Source organism: Mastacembelus armatus, chromosome 6 (genome assembly GCF_900324485.2).
Source record: "Mastacembelus armatus chromosome 6, fMasArm1.2, whole genome shotgun sequence".
Classification (NCBI taxonomy): Eukaryota; Metazoa; Chordata; class Actinopteri; order Synbranchiformes; family Mastacembelidae; genus Mastacembelus; species Mastacembelus armatus.
The window spans coordinates 15,926,773-15,942,705 of record NC_046638.1 but is presented as its reverse complement, the minus strand read 5'-3'; the positions used below and the strand labels follow the sequence as shown (position 1 = coordinate 15,942,705).

Genomic DNA, 15,933 nt, shown 5'->3' with positions numbered 1-15,933 from the left:
CCCTACAGTCTGTTCTTCAGCAGTGTATAGGATCATAATGTTGCTATTTGAAATGTGGCCATCTGTTCTGCAGACTAAAGCACTGGTAGACATCTGTTTAGCTCAAATGTGTCATTAAAACGCATACAAATATAAACAAATATGCAGACTAACACCCCACATTTCTAATAAGAATGAAGAGTCACTAATACCCACATATATACAATAAACAGACATAAAGGCAGAAGTTGTACACCCAGGCAGCTGCAGAGAGGTCATGGTGGTATAGAAAGCAGGTGTTGTGGGATTAAGTGTTCTCCTAGCCTCTGGTTACACGCTACAGTGGACTTGGGTGAGGTGTGTGTGTTTGCGTGCTAGAGAGACAGACCAAGGCAGAACGAAGAAGGTATTTACTGATGGAGAGATGAGAACTGGTGACAGACGGGGGTTGGCAAAGCAAGACGGAGGGAGGTGAAGAGGGGATCGATGCGGTTTGAGTGCAGCGACTGTTTTATGTAGCTGCTTAAGTTTTGCATAAACACAGTAAACACTGTCTTGTGGATCAAGCCCTAAGGCGGCCGTGTTATGTCATTGTCATTATAGTGTGTTTGTGTAAGGTGGTGTGTGATGACATGCTGTGATAATCAACCAATTACAGGAAGCGGACGCAGCAGGCACAGACAGACCTACATATAGGAGGGACACAGTATGCTGTCATCATCTCCACAAACAGGTTGCTTATAGAAAAAGTGCAGGATTGTTTAAGTTTGTGTGTGTGTGTGTGTGTGTTTGTTTCCAGTCACATTTGTGCTACATTTTCTCCACAGATACTTAAAAACCAATATTGATACAAGTCAATAGAGAAAAGGCTATTGGCTCCATGATCCTGATGTCCAGTATTTAGCACAATAAAAAATATATATTGTATTCGTCTTGCTCCTATGAATCAAGTAAACCTAGAGCCTTCTCCCTGACCTTGGTTGCTACGGAAACATAACCGCTCTCTGCTTGGTAACCTAGTCTTTTCTAATTGCTGTTGTCTTGGCAACAGTGCAACCAGTGTAATCCAGAAAAGGCCATAATCCTAAGTGTTTCCTGTTGCAGTGCTCTGCTTCTCAGGGCAGTCTCTAAACACAGAGACATGTTTAATCATCTGGCTGACAGTCACCTCTGAAACTCTAAGAAGTGTAGTGTACACTGTGAGGCTACAGTCCACTTTTGTTGTTGGAGGACACATATGGTGAAGTTGACCCTGAAATACATGCACATATTTTAACAGTTCAATTTCTGTTTTAGTACACTACCTAATATCTGAACATAAAATGAATCACACAGAAACAACATCAGATGCCTGATTCAAAAGAGCGCTTGGTTTTGCTGTCTCTGACAACCTGCATTATTGATGTGGCACACTGAAAAGTCTATATTAAAAAGATCTTATTCTTTAATTAATGTAATAAAAATTCAGAGTTAAATGTGCCATTGTTCAGTTAAAAAAAATGGGCATATTGAACAACATCAAATAAACAATAGAGAATAATCATTTATTTAATTAATGAATTGGCTTTTAATTAATTTGTGTAAATATTAAAAGGTTCAAATGCAAAACTTAAAATATGATCTATTTCACTAAACAGTGAAAACTAACAGACATATTTAAATACAACATGTCATAGAGGCAAAGCAAAAAACTTGAACCTGCATTGAACAACTGCTTACAATAAACTGTAGTGACTCATCTCTATACTGCAGGTATATCATGCTTCTCTATCACGATTACATTATGACTTATGATTTTTTTTTTTTTTTTTGCCTGCCTCTCTATGGTGTGTCTGGTGTTATCTCCTTGTCTTTTGTCTTGTCTTTGCTATTGTGATCTGACATATATTCAATGAAGTGATCCATAATCGGCTATGACTGTAATAGACAGTAATTTAACGAAATCCATCCAGTTGGGATGGATTTTGTTAAATTTCTGTCTATTTGTGCTTTTGAAATGCATTGCATCGTCTCACTCAAACTTTTATCCTTGAGTCTGAAAAGATGATGTAAATAAATATTGCTTTTCTACAGTCATTGCCTCTTCACACCTTGTTTTTGCCTGACTGCAGCACTTTTAGAACTGTCCCGCTTTAGGCATTGTGTTTCATAAAGTGGGACAATGGATAATTTGATTATGATGACAAATATCAAGTATATTTGCACCATGTTATAATATGTGATGGCCAAACATATCATGAAGACATCATGTGTAATATGCCATTAGACATACCCTTAACATTTCATTTGTCAAAATGCTATGCTCTACATACGGTACTTCCTTTATGATGGATGCTGCACCCTACTCTATGATTGGACATTTGAGATGTCATTTGGCTGTGGTCACATGACTCCACAGCGATAATCCATGGCTTCATTGACTTTCATTTGTTTTAGGAAGACCTACACACATTAGAGCTTAATTATCCCACCTTAGGCCATTCACTCTATATTTTCAACCAGAGGTGTTTGCACTGGGGTAATTGTGCTACTACCAAAGACAACCACATGTCCTAACTTCTCATCAGACCTGCCCTGATATAAAACAAAGACGTTTTCAAAAGGTTTTAAAAAAGCATCCTCTCCAACAGGGCCGCTTGTTAGAGTTGCAAATTCACTGCATCAGCAACAGACCAGTCCACTCTGAGGGATTTAAGAGCTTCATAAAGAGTAGAGCATCGAGGGGGCTTGTGGTTCAAAGTTACTGCTGAAAACTGGCCAAAGATACAGGTGGGATGTGAAGTAAGAACAGATAATCACGTGGATACAGGGAAGTGACTGAAAAAAGGTCAGAAAAGATTTACCAGGGAGAATTTCATTATCCCTGAAATATAAAAGACAGAATGCCCACTGATGACTGAGGGGCTGCAGTTTTATTACACTGAAGATGGATGCCATATTTCTTGTCTCTGCTGTCGTATTTTACTCCACTTTTCCAATTGAACAGTATTGTAAATATCACAATCAGAAAAACCAGAGTAGTTCAATTATCGTATTGTAGGTCAATAGGTAGCATTCAAATAATTCAGATTTTAACAGTCGTACATTTTTTGAAAGATTATTTTCACATATTCAGCATAAAACAGTATGAGCCTTAAGAAATTTTGCTTAAATTACAAAATATATTGTTCTCAGTTTGAAACATCTTGTAAATAATATTTGTTCATGCTCTACAGAGCACTAAAAAAAAATCCATTTCAGAAAGTTGCCTTACCTTTCCAGACACAGTGTCCTATTTATGGAAAATCTGCAGATCTGGGATATAAAGTAGCTCCAACTTTTCACAGTGAGCTCTGCAGATTATTCAGAGGAACCAAGATATTGTTTCTTGAAAGATAAAAAAAAGAATAAAAAACATTTTTTCCACTGCTAAGAGCACCACAAAGCAAAAAAAAGTATTTTTGTAATTGATGTGAAGTGACCTTATTGATTACAGGAAATCAATAAGGCTTAGGGGAAGAAATCTGTACATATATATAATTTGTACCCAACCTCCACCTTTTCCTCCTTCGCACTCCCTCTCATTGTTATTGAGCCCTTTCCTCCCTATACCATGTAACACTATAACAGTGTCAACATTTCATATCACATGGATTAGCACTTCAGCCATCTCTCCAGCTTATTAGGGCCAGTTTTGCACTTGTGGAGCCTCCTGCTGAGAACCATGAAATCACAACACCACCACCTAATGACTGGGGGGAGCAGGAGGCCACACACTGAGGAGTGAAGAAAGGAGTCTAAATATTGACAGTAAATATTTCATTCAAGTGTACGGGTGTCCCCCAGCTTATAGGTGTGTACTCAAACATGGAATACACACCCCAAAGCCCTGTCTCACACTTAGTTGTCACACTCCCTCACACAATAGTATAATGCACTGGCCCTTTGCCAATAAACAAACATACTGTAGCATAAGCTAGGAAATAGTGCAGAAAATACTGCATGTGTGTGTTAATAAATATGCAGGACATTATGTTGCCCATTTTCTCTTGAAAAACAAAGGCATAAGCCTTGTATTGTCAGTATGTGTATGTCTCTTGCATCCAAAGCCTGTCTCTGAGGTGGGATTGTGTTCAGCCTGAGTGTCCCAGCTCCTGGACCTTTAACAGTACACATTAGTAACAACAGGTGATCAGAGTTCTCCACCTGCTGGATAAAAACGAGAGCTGCAGCTTCTTCTTTGACCTGCTGGTTGGGAACTACATTATGCCGTCAAGCCTTAATGAGACTGATCTACTTACAGTTTAAAGGCACTTTTATAGTATTCATCTGCACTAATTACATCTCAGGGGAAAATATTTAAAGAGACAACCAATGTTATTAGGAGCAAGTAAAACAATACATTTCTGCTTGTATTGATATGCCTACAATGTAGTATTCAATTTAATTCAAATAGTCTTAAAACTGTTTACACCTTTTAAATCTGACTAAAGCAAAATATGTTTTTATTAGTGAGGAATTTTCACAGTTTTTCATTAGAAATATAACCAACTGAAGTCTTTGTTCCTTCAGCCCTGCCCTGAACTCAAAGGTTTAGTTGAATGCCAGTTTCACTTACTCTTTCCAGCAGATCTATAAATTTGACCTCTGACAATGACCTTTGCTTCAGGTCATTGTCACGTTGAAAGGTAAACCATCCAGTCTCAGGTCTCCTCTGTATTTGGCTGCATTCAGTTCTGTGTGTGTGTCAACTCTCTCTTGCTCAGCTGCTCTGAGTGACAGTTGTCACCAAATTGGTTGGCACTGAGTGGAGGGATGAAAACCCTGCCGATAGACACTAGTGTAGTGGGTTGGTGTCCGCTCTATATGGTTTTCTCCCGTGTTGTTACACAGCTTATTTACTGTTTTATTTTAGGATTTTCTTTACTTTAGAGGATTTTAGGGGAAGTGCAGACAGGATGTGATTTGTTTTATTATTTGACATAACCTGTCCTGACTGCTGCACAGGGGAAACTGTTTGTTTCTCACTGGGAGGCTGTAGCTGCAGAAGCTAAAGTAAACACAACACAGTGTACATAACGTTATTTCTACTTCGTCGGTCAGTGAACATCAAATAAATGGTGTTTTACACAATGCATTTAATGCAAGGTCTTTCTTTATCATGCTGGACTGTACATAAATTAATAAATAAATATTGCATTTCAAAGTTAATTCACTGATCAGAACCTATCCCTACTGAAATCTCTCATTTACTAAAGTATTTGGAACCTTTGCTGTTCATTTTGTTTGCTATAATTGTCCTTGACATGCATATACAACTTAACTGGAGTGCACGTATAGTAAACTGAATTGATTAGACATAGTTCCCTAGGACAAAAACCAAGCCTTGTAGTCTAAATATTTCTCTTTTGACCTCCATGATGAAAGTGTTGCGAGTCATAGACTGGGGCAAGGGTATAAAACCATGCTGCCAAGCTTTGAGTGCTCCCAGGAGCACAGTGGCCTCACTAACTGTGAAATGGAACAAGTTTGGAACCACCACTTTTCCCAGTGTTGGCTGTACAGATAAACAATGTAACCTGGCAAGAAGGGCCTTTATCAGGGATGTGACCATGAACCCAACAGTCACTGTGTCTGGCAAACATCAGGCACAGCTCTTTACCTGTCTAACACTGAAGCACAGTGATGGCAGATTTTTCACACAGGAGAAGGGGCTGAGCACAATAGAGGGAGGAGTAGATGGGCTTACAGTACAATCAAGTGATTATTCGTTGGTTTTTACTTTAACTAATTAAGGTGGGGGGAAGAGTCCAACCAGGGTCAGGCCCTGAATATGTGGTGAAACAGCACAGCTGTGTGTCCAGTGGGGTTGTTGGCCAACCCATGTTCCTCAAGGGTCTCAGCCCTGCATGTTATCCAACTATTCCTACCCTACTTACTGACTGCTGATTACCTGGATCAGGTGTGTTCAGCCAATCTGGAAGCTGTAAGATACCAATTCACATCGGGTGGAGTGGGGGTAGCAGGGTAGTTGCCCTTGAGGACCTGAGTTGCCCACCCCTGGGTTAGATAGTTAATTAATAGTAGTTTCTATTAGTGTAATGTTGTGTGGTAAAATTACAATTAAAATTTCCAATTCAACAAATGTGATTAGAAGAACCCAGTCTAAAGAGAGGTAATCATTCTGGCACCCTTCACTTTTATTGCTATTTATGTCTTTTTTTAAAAAAAATCCATTCATACATTGTCTATGATTCTATATGAGATAATATATAGGAGCTAGTTTACCCAGCGTTAGTGAGGACACACACATATATAACACTAATACAGTATAAATACTCTTTACAGGGAGCGTCACGTCTTATCAATTGACTTGGACGGACATGGGAGGGAGGCGCCTGACGTCACAGGTCAGCTGACAGGTTTGTTTTGCTGCTTGAGCTCGTCCTGGTGAAAACAGAGGAAGAAGAAGACGAAACCAAACCGTGTCCGACCCGCTGATACTCGCTCAGCATTTCACCGAGAAAAGCTACAGGCGCCCTCGCCACGGATAATATTATAAGGCGTTTTTAGGTTTGATATTTTTGCTGTGACAGAGCCGCTACCTCAGTTCATCTGTTGCCAGCTGGTGTGACTTTGACGCAGTATGCCTTCAGAAAAAACCTTCAAACAAAGAAGGACATTCGGTAGGTGTTCCGGTTTGTTTTAACCCCGCACTGCCGCTTTAGCTTCATTTAGTTTGTATAACTTACATATAACCCGAGTTTTCCTCCAAGCTGTCCCAGACTGGAGTGCAGCGTTAATACGCACAGGCCAAGTGGCTGTTCTGGTCCCAGTGGTCTGTGTCAGGCTTCATGTAGTCCAGCTGGTCCCTATAACAGCGTCAGTGTGTGTTAAATGTTGCGGGTTAGTCTGAGCACAACCAGAGGAGCCAGCCATATACAGCCATGTTGTGGCCGTGCCAACTAATCTAAAAGAAGGCTGCAGACAAATGATCCCCAGGGCGGCCTCTACGTGCAGCCGTAAATATACACAATGTGAACACAGGCCTGTCTCTCCCTGTGTTTATTTGCATCAGGGCGATGGGAGGGAAACAAAGTGTTGTCGAAATGCAGGCCAGAGAAAGGGAGAGCTGCAGGATTGGGGGATGGGACAGCTTGTGGGGGAGAAGAGTTTGAAAGAGGAAACAGAATGAAATGCTAAATAAAAGTGCAGAATTGTCCTTTGTTTCTTTGTGCGTGTGAATGGGAGGCCACGGCCTAGATGCAGGCAGGGCCAAAGATGAGGCCTGCAGTGTTTTGCAAAATCATTGTTACTTACCTACACTGACAGCATTTACTTTGTGTTCATCTATATTAATTCAGCTTGGGCTTTTAACTGTTTTTTGTGACCAGTGATGAGAAATATATGTATATATATGAGTGAGTGTCTCTCTCTCTCTCTCTCTCTCTCTCATATATATATATATACATACATACATACATACATGTGTGTGTATATATATATATATATGTATACATATTAGTGTATTTTTATTGATAAACATATTGAAGCACAGCTAACTGATAATTGATGCTGTCAGTACACCAGCTGCCAGTTTAGGAACAGCTTGTTTGTGTTACTGGTTGTTTTTAGTTTGGCATCATTCAGTTTTTCTTATACATCTATGTCACTGCCTTGTCTATACAGGATTATTTGAGCCCACAGGTTTAAGGAAATACACTTTTAATGTTTGCCAGTGTTTATTCCATTGTACCTAAGTCTGTATGAGTCACAAGGTCACAACTGAGTTGAGGTTCTTAAAACAGTTACATATCTTTATTGTAAGTCATAAAATGACTCAGGAAAACAGGGGGAATATTCCAGTTGCACCAGGTGCTTCTGTCTCACTCCCATATTATGACAGAAGAGAAACGTGTTCCAGTTCCTGGTCAGCTGCTTCCCATTGTGTGTGTGTGTGTGTGTGTTTTTTAAGTCAAAGGTTGTTTGTCGCTTGGAGTGTGGTCATAAGAGGCAGAAGATGAGACATACTGACACAGACCCTGTCTGAGCTCATCCTGACTGAAAGTAAATCACAAAACATTTTCCTGAATTTCCTCAAGTGTAGCAAGAGAAAGGGCAAGATTGGGTTCTGTCTTTGTCCTCTCAGCAAATATGACATGTCATAAGACTGGAAAACCTCATCTGACTGACAAGTGACTGGGGCCAGTGCACTGCCTTTGATTGTTTGGCTGAAAAAAATCAACACTCAGTTGTAATTTTACTTTTTTTACTTTGTAATTCTGAGTCCAAAAATATGGATTTGCTTGTTATGAGACTTTTTCCTGCAGTGTTTAAGCTTGTTTACTGATCTGTTTTTGATATGTTGTTGCTGTTGTTAGTTCAAAGTTCAGTAAGCACAAGGGGTCATGTGTTGATGATTTTGGCCCAGTTACAAATCACTTGTTGGTGTTGGAACCTGCATCAGTGGCTCTTGCTCCCTGATGAACAAGTGACCCTGACCTGACCTTACCCCTTGATTTACCAGTGTGCAAGGAAACCCCAGTGTTGAACATGATTTTAACTCAACATTGTTGTTAACAATGTATCAGGAGTTATAGGAAGACCATGGATGTAAATATATCAAATCTTCAATGTGCAAATAACAACTTTTAGTTTCATTTCCAACATCCTGATGCGTTCTACATACCTACATAAGTGCCTATGGACACACCTAGGACTGCTTGAGTAGGAAATAAGTGGATCATAATTTTTCTATAATAATCTGCTAATCACTGTGGAACTGTGGTTACACTATGAATGGATTTTAGGAAAGCTCATTATGTTTTCACTAGAGAGCCTTAGTCCACTAAGCAGTCTGCTAAATATATATATATATATATATAAATAATATGTTTCTCAGATGTTTGTTCTGCTTGATATTGTAAAATCTGATCATGTCCATATGATTTTTTTTGAGTAGATCAGAGAAATGCAGTGGGCAGTTGATTACAGATGGATCTTATATGAATGTAGGATTTATACTCACCCTCACAAACCTGTTGAACCAGTCATTGTAATAATTCACATCACTTCCTCACATGATCACTAAATAAATGACTGTACAGAAAGGGCTGGCTTACTGTATGTAAATTAGTTTGGCAAAGAATAACTATGAATACCTGTTTGTTTAGACTTTGACTAGAGTTTTCAGCTGCCTGTTTTTCTCTTCATGTGTTTGTTTGTGCACACTTTTTCTTGGATCTGATTTGTGTTTACCTGCTAATCTGTCTGCTAGTGAATTTCCAGTAACCTGTTTTTCCCCTACAGAGCAGAGAGTAGAAGATGTCAGACTGATTCGAGAGCAGCACCCAAACAAGATACCTGTGAGTTCAACTGCACATTCAGAAGTCAAGTGCATATTCACTTTTTGCTTAGAACAAAACCTAGTGCAACAGCAAGCCTCACCACATGCTTCCTGGTTGTACTCTGCTTGCAAGATGTTTTTACATGTCATTTTGTGGTATCAGACACATTACTTGTTGTTGACTTCTGCTTGATGTGTTCTTGGGAGATATGGGTGTAACTGTATCTGCTAATAAATCAAGTGTCCAACGGCTCCTTGTAACCACCTAAGAGCAAACACAAACCTCGTGTTTCACCTGCTCACTTTATCATTTTGAGATAGTGTGTCACAGCAGCCTTCCATCTGCTGCCACATGTAAGGCCTCTCCTCATCTTAAAAACCCCCCACTTTGCGTGTGTGTATTTCCTGTGTACTCTCCTGGGGCTATACACTGCTATCTCATGGTTGGTGTTGATACCAGAGACAGAAGCACTGTGTGTGTGTGTGTGTGTGCGTGTGCGTGTGCGTGTGCGTGTGCGTGTGTAATGTAACGCCATCCAGATAGTCACAGTAGAGCTGGTGAGGGGTGGAGGAGCAACCGACTGCAAGACAGGCTGATTATAGGTCTCAGAGTACACTCTTCCTCAGTGAACAATATACCTGATTCCAGTCATACCTATCAGAAAGCGACACATTTTGAAACACCTGCTCGTATTTCACAAATCTTTCTTATTTTTGTTAATAAAACATTTAATAGTTAATGAATGATCCTGATGCAGTAAGACTTTCTCAGCATGCATATTAAACAGAAAACAAATGGCACAGTATATGCAGGCAGGTGACAGAATGACAGGAAATGAATTCTTGACTCTTGGGAGACAGGGTTAGGCAGTGCTCTCCATCACCATCACCAAAACACTAAATAAGGGAATAACCTTTGAAAGAAAACGGTGTGATTACAGCTGATGCCTTTGCTCTAAGATGCACACATAACCACAAGCAGCTCAGACAAGTAATGTAAAGTGTCTTCTATTGCATAAACCCAGAGTCAGACAGGATGCTCTGTGGCAGCCAGGCCTATAGAGGATTAGTGCTAAAGCAGCTGCATGTAATTTGCACTTGTCGGCAGTGATGAAGATGTGCTTCTGCAGTGCTACTTTTAAAGGCTCATCATGATTAAACACCTTGCTGAATAAAAGATTCCTTGTAAATCCATTTCTGTCCAGTGAACATGGACTTCAGATTCATAAGGACAAGCCAGCAAGGCCTTTTTTTTTTTTTTTTTTTTAACTACATCTCTGTGTGGATCATATACATTGGTATCAAAACAGCTTCACATGTCAGGGCACGGGTCCATGCAGCAAGAATAAAAGGGTGACATAAAATAAGTGGTGGTGAAGTGGTTGATCTGTTATGTGTGTTTCCTGTAGGTGATCATCGAGAGGTATAAAGGAGAAAAACAGCTCCCCATGCTGGACAAGACCAAGTTCCTGGTGCCAGACCATGTTAACATGAGTGAACTCATTAAGATTATCAGGTAGACCTGAAACTCCTCTAACCAAGACCCTTTTCTCTCCCCTTGTCTCCTTTTTCTTTATTGACATCTCTCCTCTCTTCTCTGGTCTTACTGTTGTTTTTTCTAGTTTTTGTTTTTTCTTCTGTTTAGTAATCATTTATACTTTCCTCTTTTTCTCTCTTCCTCTTTTATCCATTTCTTTTTCTATCATCGTCTCCTCTTTTTTTTACTTTCCATTCATTTCTTTTCTTTGCTGTATTCCTTCCCCTTCCATTGCTTTACACTCATCTAATTTCTCAACTTAATTCTTCTGCTCACTCTGACTTTATCATCTCCTCTTCTCTCCTCATTTGCTTTCCTTTCACCTCCTTATCATTCCTCTCTTTCCCTTAAGTCTTGTCTTTTCCTTTCCTCCTAAACCCTTGTCATGTGTTTTCTTTCCCCAACAGGAGGCGCCTCCAGCTAAACTCCAATCAGGCTTTCTTCCTGCTGGTCAACGGCCACAGCATGGTGTCTGTGTCAGCTGCCATCTCTGAGGTCTACGAGAGAGAGCGGGACCAAGATGGTTTCCTCTACATGGTGTACGCCTCCCAGGAGACCTTTGGCTCTGCCCCGACTACCCAGTGAACCACCTTCCACCTTCTTCTTCTTCTTACACATGGCCAGCAATTGGACAGTTGTAGTTTTTAGCGCCCCTGTGTTTCCTTGTCACACATCTTTAGTCTTGACTGTAAGAACTAAAAACACAAACTTTAGTGTACGGTAAATTCCCAGCTGAGCTCTGTATTCTGACTCCACTGAGCGGATAAACAGTTTGTGTACCACCACACTCACCCAGTAGCATAAAGCCACAAGGGTTGACCGGAACAGTAAAGTTTAGGTACAGAAACCCCCAGAATCAGACTCAGGCCAATCAAGTCTTTTTGTGTGTGTCTGCGTCCTTATCATCTCTCTGGTGAATTGTGTCTGTTGCCATAGCAACCTACCGCCTGTTGACAACAGCTGTTTTCAATGTTGTGGCTGCATATCTCCTAGGCTGTATTTATGTTAATGTATATAGAGATTTCAGGTAGTGTTATCATTGAACAAAGCCAACCTTAATTTTGAGGTTTTTCTGGAGATTGGCTCTAGAGAAGGGATTCTGGATTTACACGTGGTTTTACATGGACCTTTTTATTACGGTCTGAGCTTAAAATTAGTTATCTCGAACCAAGTGCTTTTGCCAGAAATGCTGAATTAAATAGAGAAGATCCTTGTTAATCAATGCATCACTGCTGTGTGTCTTGTCATATTGCCCTCTATGATCCTTCCTTGGTGTTTTAACCCTCCCTGCCTTATAGCCTAAAGCATCTTCTTCACTGTAATAGAAAAGATGTTAGGGAACTGCTTTTGCTCTTGAAACAGATGATTGTAGTTTGCAAAAATGCCTTGGTGTACAGATAATACAGCTTTGAATATAAGAAGGGGTTCTGATGAGAGTGTAACTTAGTTGACTTCGGACACTACAAGGAGCATGGTCTGAGTGCATGAGTAAACTGAGGTCGATGGTATTTCTGTAAATGCTGATCAGGGGAGAACGTTGACATTTGCTTTTACTTATTTCCTTTGTCATAATCAAGACGGTGATGTAGGACTGTCCGTTCCCTTTGACCTACAGGGTTGATTTCCCAGAGCTGCCATTGCTGTTCTGTTTCACTTCACTGAAATACAACAATCACTGTCTCTTTGGGAACTTCCCACTTCTCCAGTGGGTTTTTAAGGGCTGCACTCTTAAAGAAAAAACTTTAAAAATATATGATTACCCTGTCTCCTCCATCACCATCTTGCTAAGAGATCACATGTTTAGCTGCTTTTACATCACAGTATTTTATCATTTCGGTTCTTTTAACACAATTTTTTATTTTATTGCGTGACATGACTTCACTGTTCACTGTCTACAGTACGTGAAAGTGACTTTTTCTCTGAGTGGTAAAAGTTACGGTAGAGCGTTTGTCAGTGCTGTCTTGATTCTGTCACACACAGCCATATCACAGCCTCCTCTTATGTATTTATGTTGGCATTTTGTAAACAATAAAAGATTAAAAAAAAGATTCATTATGGGCTTAATTTCTTTTTCTTCAAACTGTGGTCTGAGAACTACAACAAATATTAATAATTCTGTTTATTTATTTTTTTTTAAATACTTAAAATGAAACCCAAGGTGACATCTTGAAATACAAATGTGTAAAATTGATTTTGTGCATGCAGTTCGTTATAATGTATTTACAGATTGTAGAGGCAGATGGCCGCCAGCCCCGAGCCTTGATCTGACTGAGGTTTCTTTCATTAAAGTGGGTTTGTTGGTTTGTTTTTCTCCATAATAGAGTAAGTGCTTGGCCAGTGGTGTGCAACTTATCCATTAGGCCAATCACATCCAACCTCAAAAAGAGAGGGTGCGACCAGGTGGCCATAAAGCACCGCCCATTCTGCATGAGCTGGGAGGAGGCTCTCACTGTTGATTGGTCCATAGTGAGCAGGAGGGGCTTAATTCACTGTATCAAAACATTAACAGGATCTTGACTGTATTAAAAATATAGGACTCACTTCCTTCATGCTCCACCTGTTGATGAACTGTAGATACTGCAGCCCCTGCTATTTTGGCACATTTTTCGTCACTTGCCTCTAGAGTTTCAGTACTTGCAACTTGCTTATTTTGATACCCTCATCCATCCAATGGTGTCTGGCTTTGAAAACTATGACTATAAAGTATGACATGAAACTTGTCATATCCTGTGTGGTAAAAAATATGCCTTATTGTAGTATGTGTCAAAATTTGTCTTAAATATCTTTAAAAATGATGCCTTAGTATAATGAATATGTAGTGAAAATTATGTCTTAGCATAGTATGTGTAGAAATTTGTGCATTGGTATGGTATGTGGTGAAAATTATTCCTTCGTATAGTATGGCCTTAGAGCTTGTGTTATATGTAGAGTAAATTGTGACTTAAATTGGTAAACATACTATAATATGACATGGTGTGGCATGGTGGTTAGGTGTGTGTGTGTGTGTGTTAGGCACCATTGCCTTACAGGAAGAAGGTTTAGGGTTCAAATTCTACTGAAATACAAAGACAGTCTAGTCTTTTGTGAAAATCATGCTTTGGTATAGTCTTCATACATTATTATGTTTACTAATAAAGCAGCAATATGCAGAAGTAAACTGGGCAGTATCTGTTTAGTTGGCTCAGTTTCTGGCAGTCACTTTACAGCACAATACCTGCTGTTTAGTCTATTGCATTAACAGCTTTTTCATTACTAAACCAAATATGTGGAAGAAAAATCAGTCACAGTTGTGACCATTGGAATTACATGGGTAAACCTGCAGTGTCCAGCTTAAAGCATTCATTGTGCTGCATAGAAATTTGGAGAGAACATATCAACACTTGTCTTTGTCAGGCTTCAGTACTGGAACACCCTGACAGCCACTGTTAATGTTAGTAACACACATTAGCTTTTCCTACTGTCACAAGTCCAACTGTCTGCTGTCCTAATGAGTAAGTACTTTGATGAAATCAAAATGGCTGATATTCGCCTCTGATTTGATAAATAAATCAATGTGGTGAAAGGCAGAATCAAAAAACATTTTATTACTCAAACATGTTTCTCTCACCAAAGTTCAGATAAAACAAGTTTAAAAACACAAAAATAAGAAATATAAAAACTCACATGAAAATGAACAGAGTAATTACAAAATGTGTTCAAACATTCACACACAAATACTTGAAAGGCACGTTTTACTAAAGATGAAGCAGCATGCATGGTGGAGCATCAGTTAACCAGGGTCTATTGGTCTAAGGATCCAGGGTCTAGTTGAAAATAAAAAATAAAACTCAGAAGAAGCTGTTCTTTGGTATGATCTGATGAATACTGAAATTAAAGCCTGAGCTGATATATTTCTGACAACTGCTAAAAAGAGGTGTTTTTATATGGCCACATCCTTTGAGATAGTTGTTGAAATTTGGGCTGTGTGGCACTGAGCCCCATATTTTATTTTGACAAGGCAGTACCCCAAAGATGTTACATACATTGTTACATTACATTAGAAAACTAAATTGCTAATTTGCTTTAAGCAACAAACAGAAATTGTCATACATAGGCAGTACCAAATTAAATAAAGAGTCCTGTGTCCTTCTGCTGAGCCCCCCAGGGGTCCAGACAGAGTCCCGTCTGAAGAGCCAGCTGTCCTTGTTTCTCTAAAACTGTGGGTCCTGCCCAGCAACTCGCTCACTGTCCCATACTTAAACACAACATGAAGGGTCATGAATGCACTTTCTCCAGCTCTTTAAATTCCACACTCGACTTTAATCGGCATAATGACTGTATATTCTAATTACAAAAAGTGTCAGCTCCATTTCTCCTGCAGTGAGAAAAAGTTTAGGATTAACATCCAGGCTGTTCAAACTGTAATGAAAGAAAATTGGCACTTTTGAAGGATTGTCCACACTGGTGTGAACTGCAGTTTTTTTCAGGTTCTAAAAAACATTCAGGTTGCATTGTGTTTGTCCTCTCCTGGTATTGATTTAGTACTCAGGTTGTCTCAGAGGTCGACTAGCCGCAAATCACTCAAAGGGGCGGTGCTGAAGGGGTTTTGCAGACAAGATGCTGGCTGATGCGGCTTCCACCTGATCTGCAGCTGCTCGTGGGATTCCAGCTGCTAAGTGTGACCTGTCCACACACACTTCAATGATGATGTTGATAATGTGACCCAGCACAGTGGCCAAAAATTATGAAATGCAAGATTTTGATGATCCTTGTGAATGAAATGTTCTGGTGTCAGTTCTTGGTAAAAATATACTGCATAATCCAAATGTGAGGAACCCAGGGCATGTTGTTATCATAGGGATTACAGATATGTAGAGGTTGTATGGATGTACCGTATTTAGCTGTTGCACTGTTGTCAGCCACCCTGTGCAGAACTGAAACATCACAACTCTGAGGATTACAACTAGGGAATCATCAGTTTTTGATTGTCACACTTTCGTAAGTGTTGCACAGGAAACACTGTAGAACCATGTGAATGTACTGTTAGTTGTAATCTCTCTAAGGCTAAACCTGAACCAAATTAACGTCTTTAATGTGGCGTTTTAACAAAAGC

The 15,933-nt window shown here is 39.7% G+C and overlaps 1 protein-coding gene across 1 annotated transcript; it reads left to right on the top strand.

The window, feature by feature from the left end:
* The first annotated feature begins 6,380 nt into the window (after positions 1 to 6,380).
* Positions 6,381 to 12,893, top strand: map1lc3b (microtubule-associated protein 1 light chain 3 beta). The gene is made up of 4 exons (XM_026310844.2): positions 6,381 to 6,644; positions 9,268 to 9,323; positions 10,714 to 10,820; positions 11,249 to 12,893. The coding sequence occupies exons 1-4, from the start codon at positions 6,605 to 6,607 to the stop codon at positions 11,424 to 11,426; spliced, it is 381 nt and encodes a 126-aa protein (XP_026166629.1). The 5' UTR covers positions 6,381 to 6,604; the 3' UTR covers positions 11,427 to 12,893.
* The last annotated feature ends 3,040 nt before the right edge of the window (positions 12,894 to 15,933 follow it).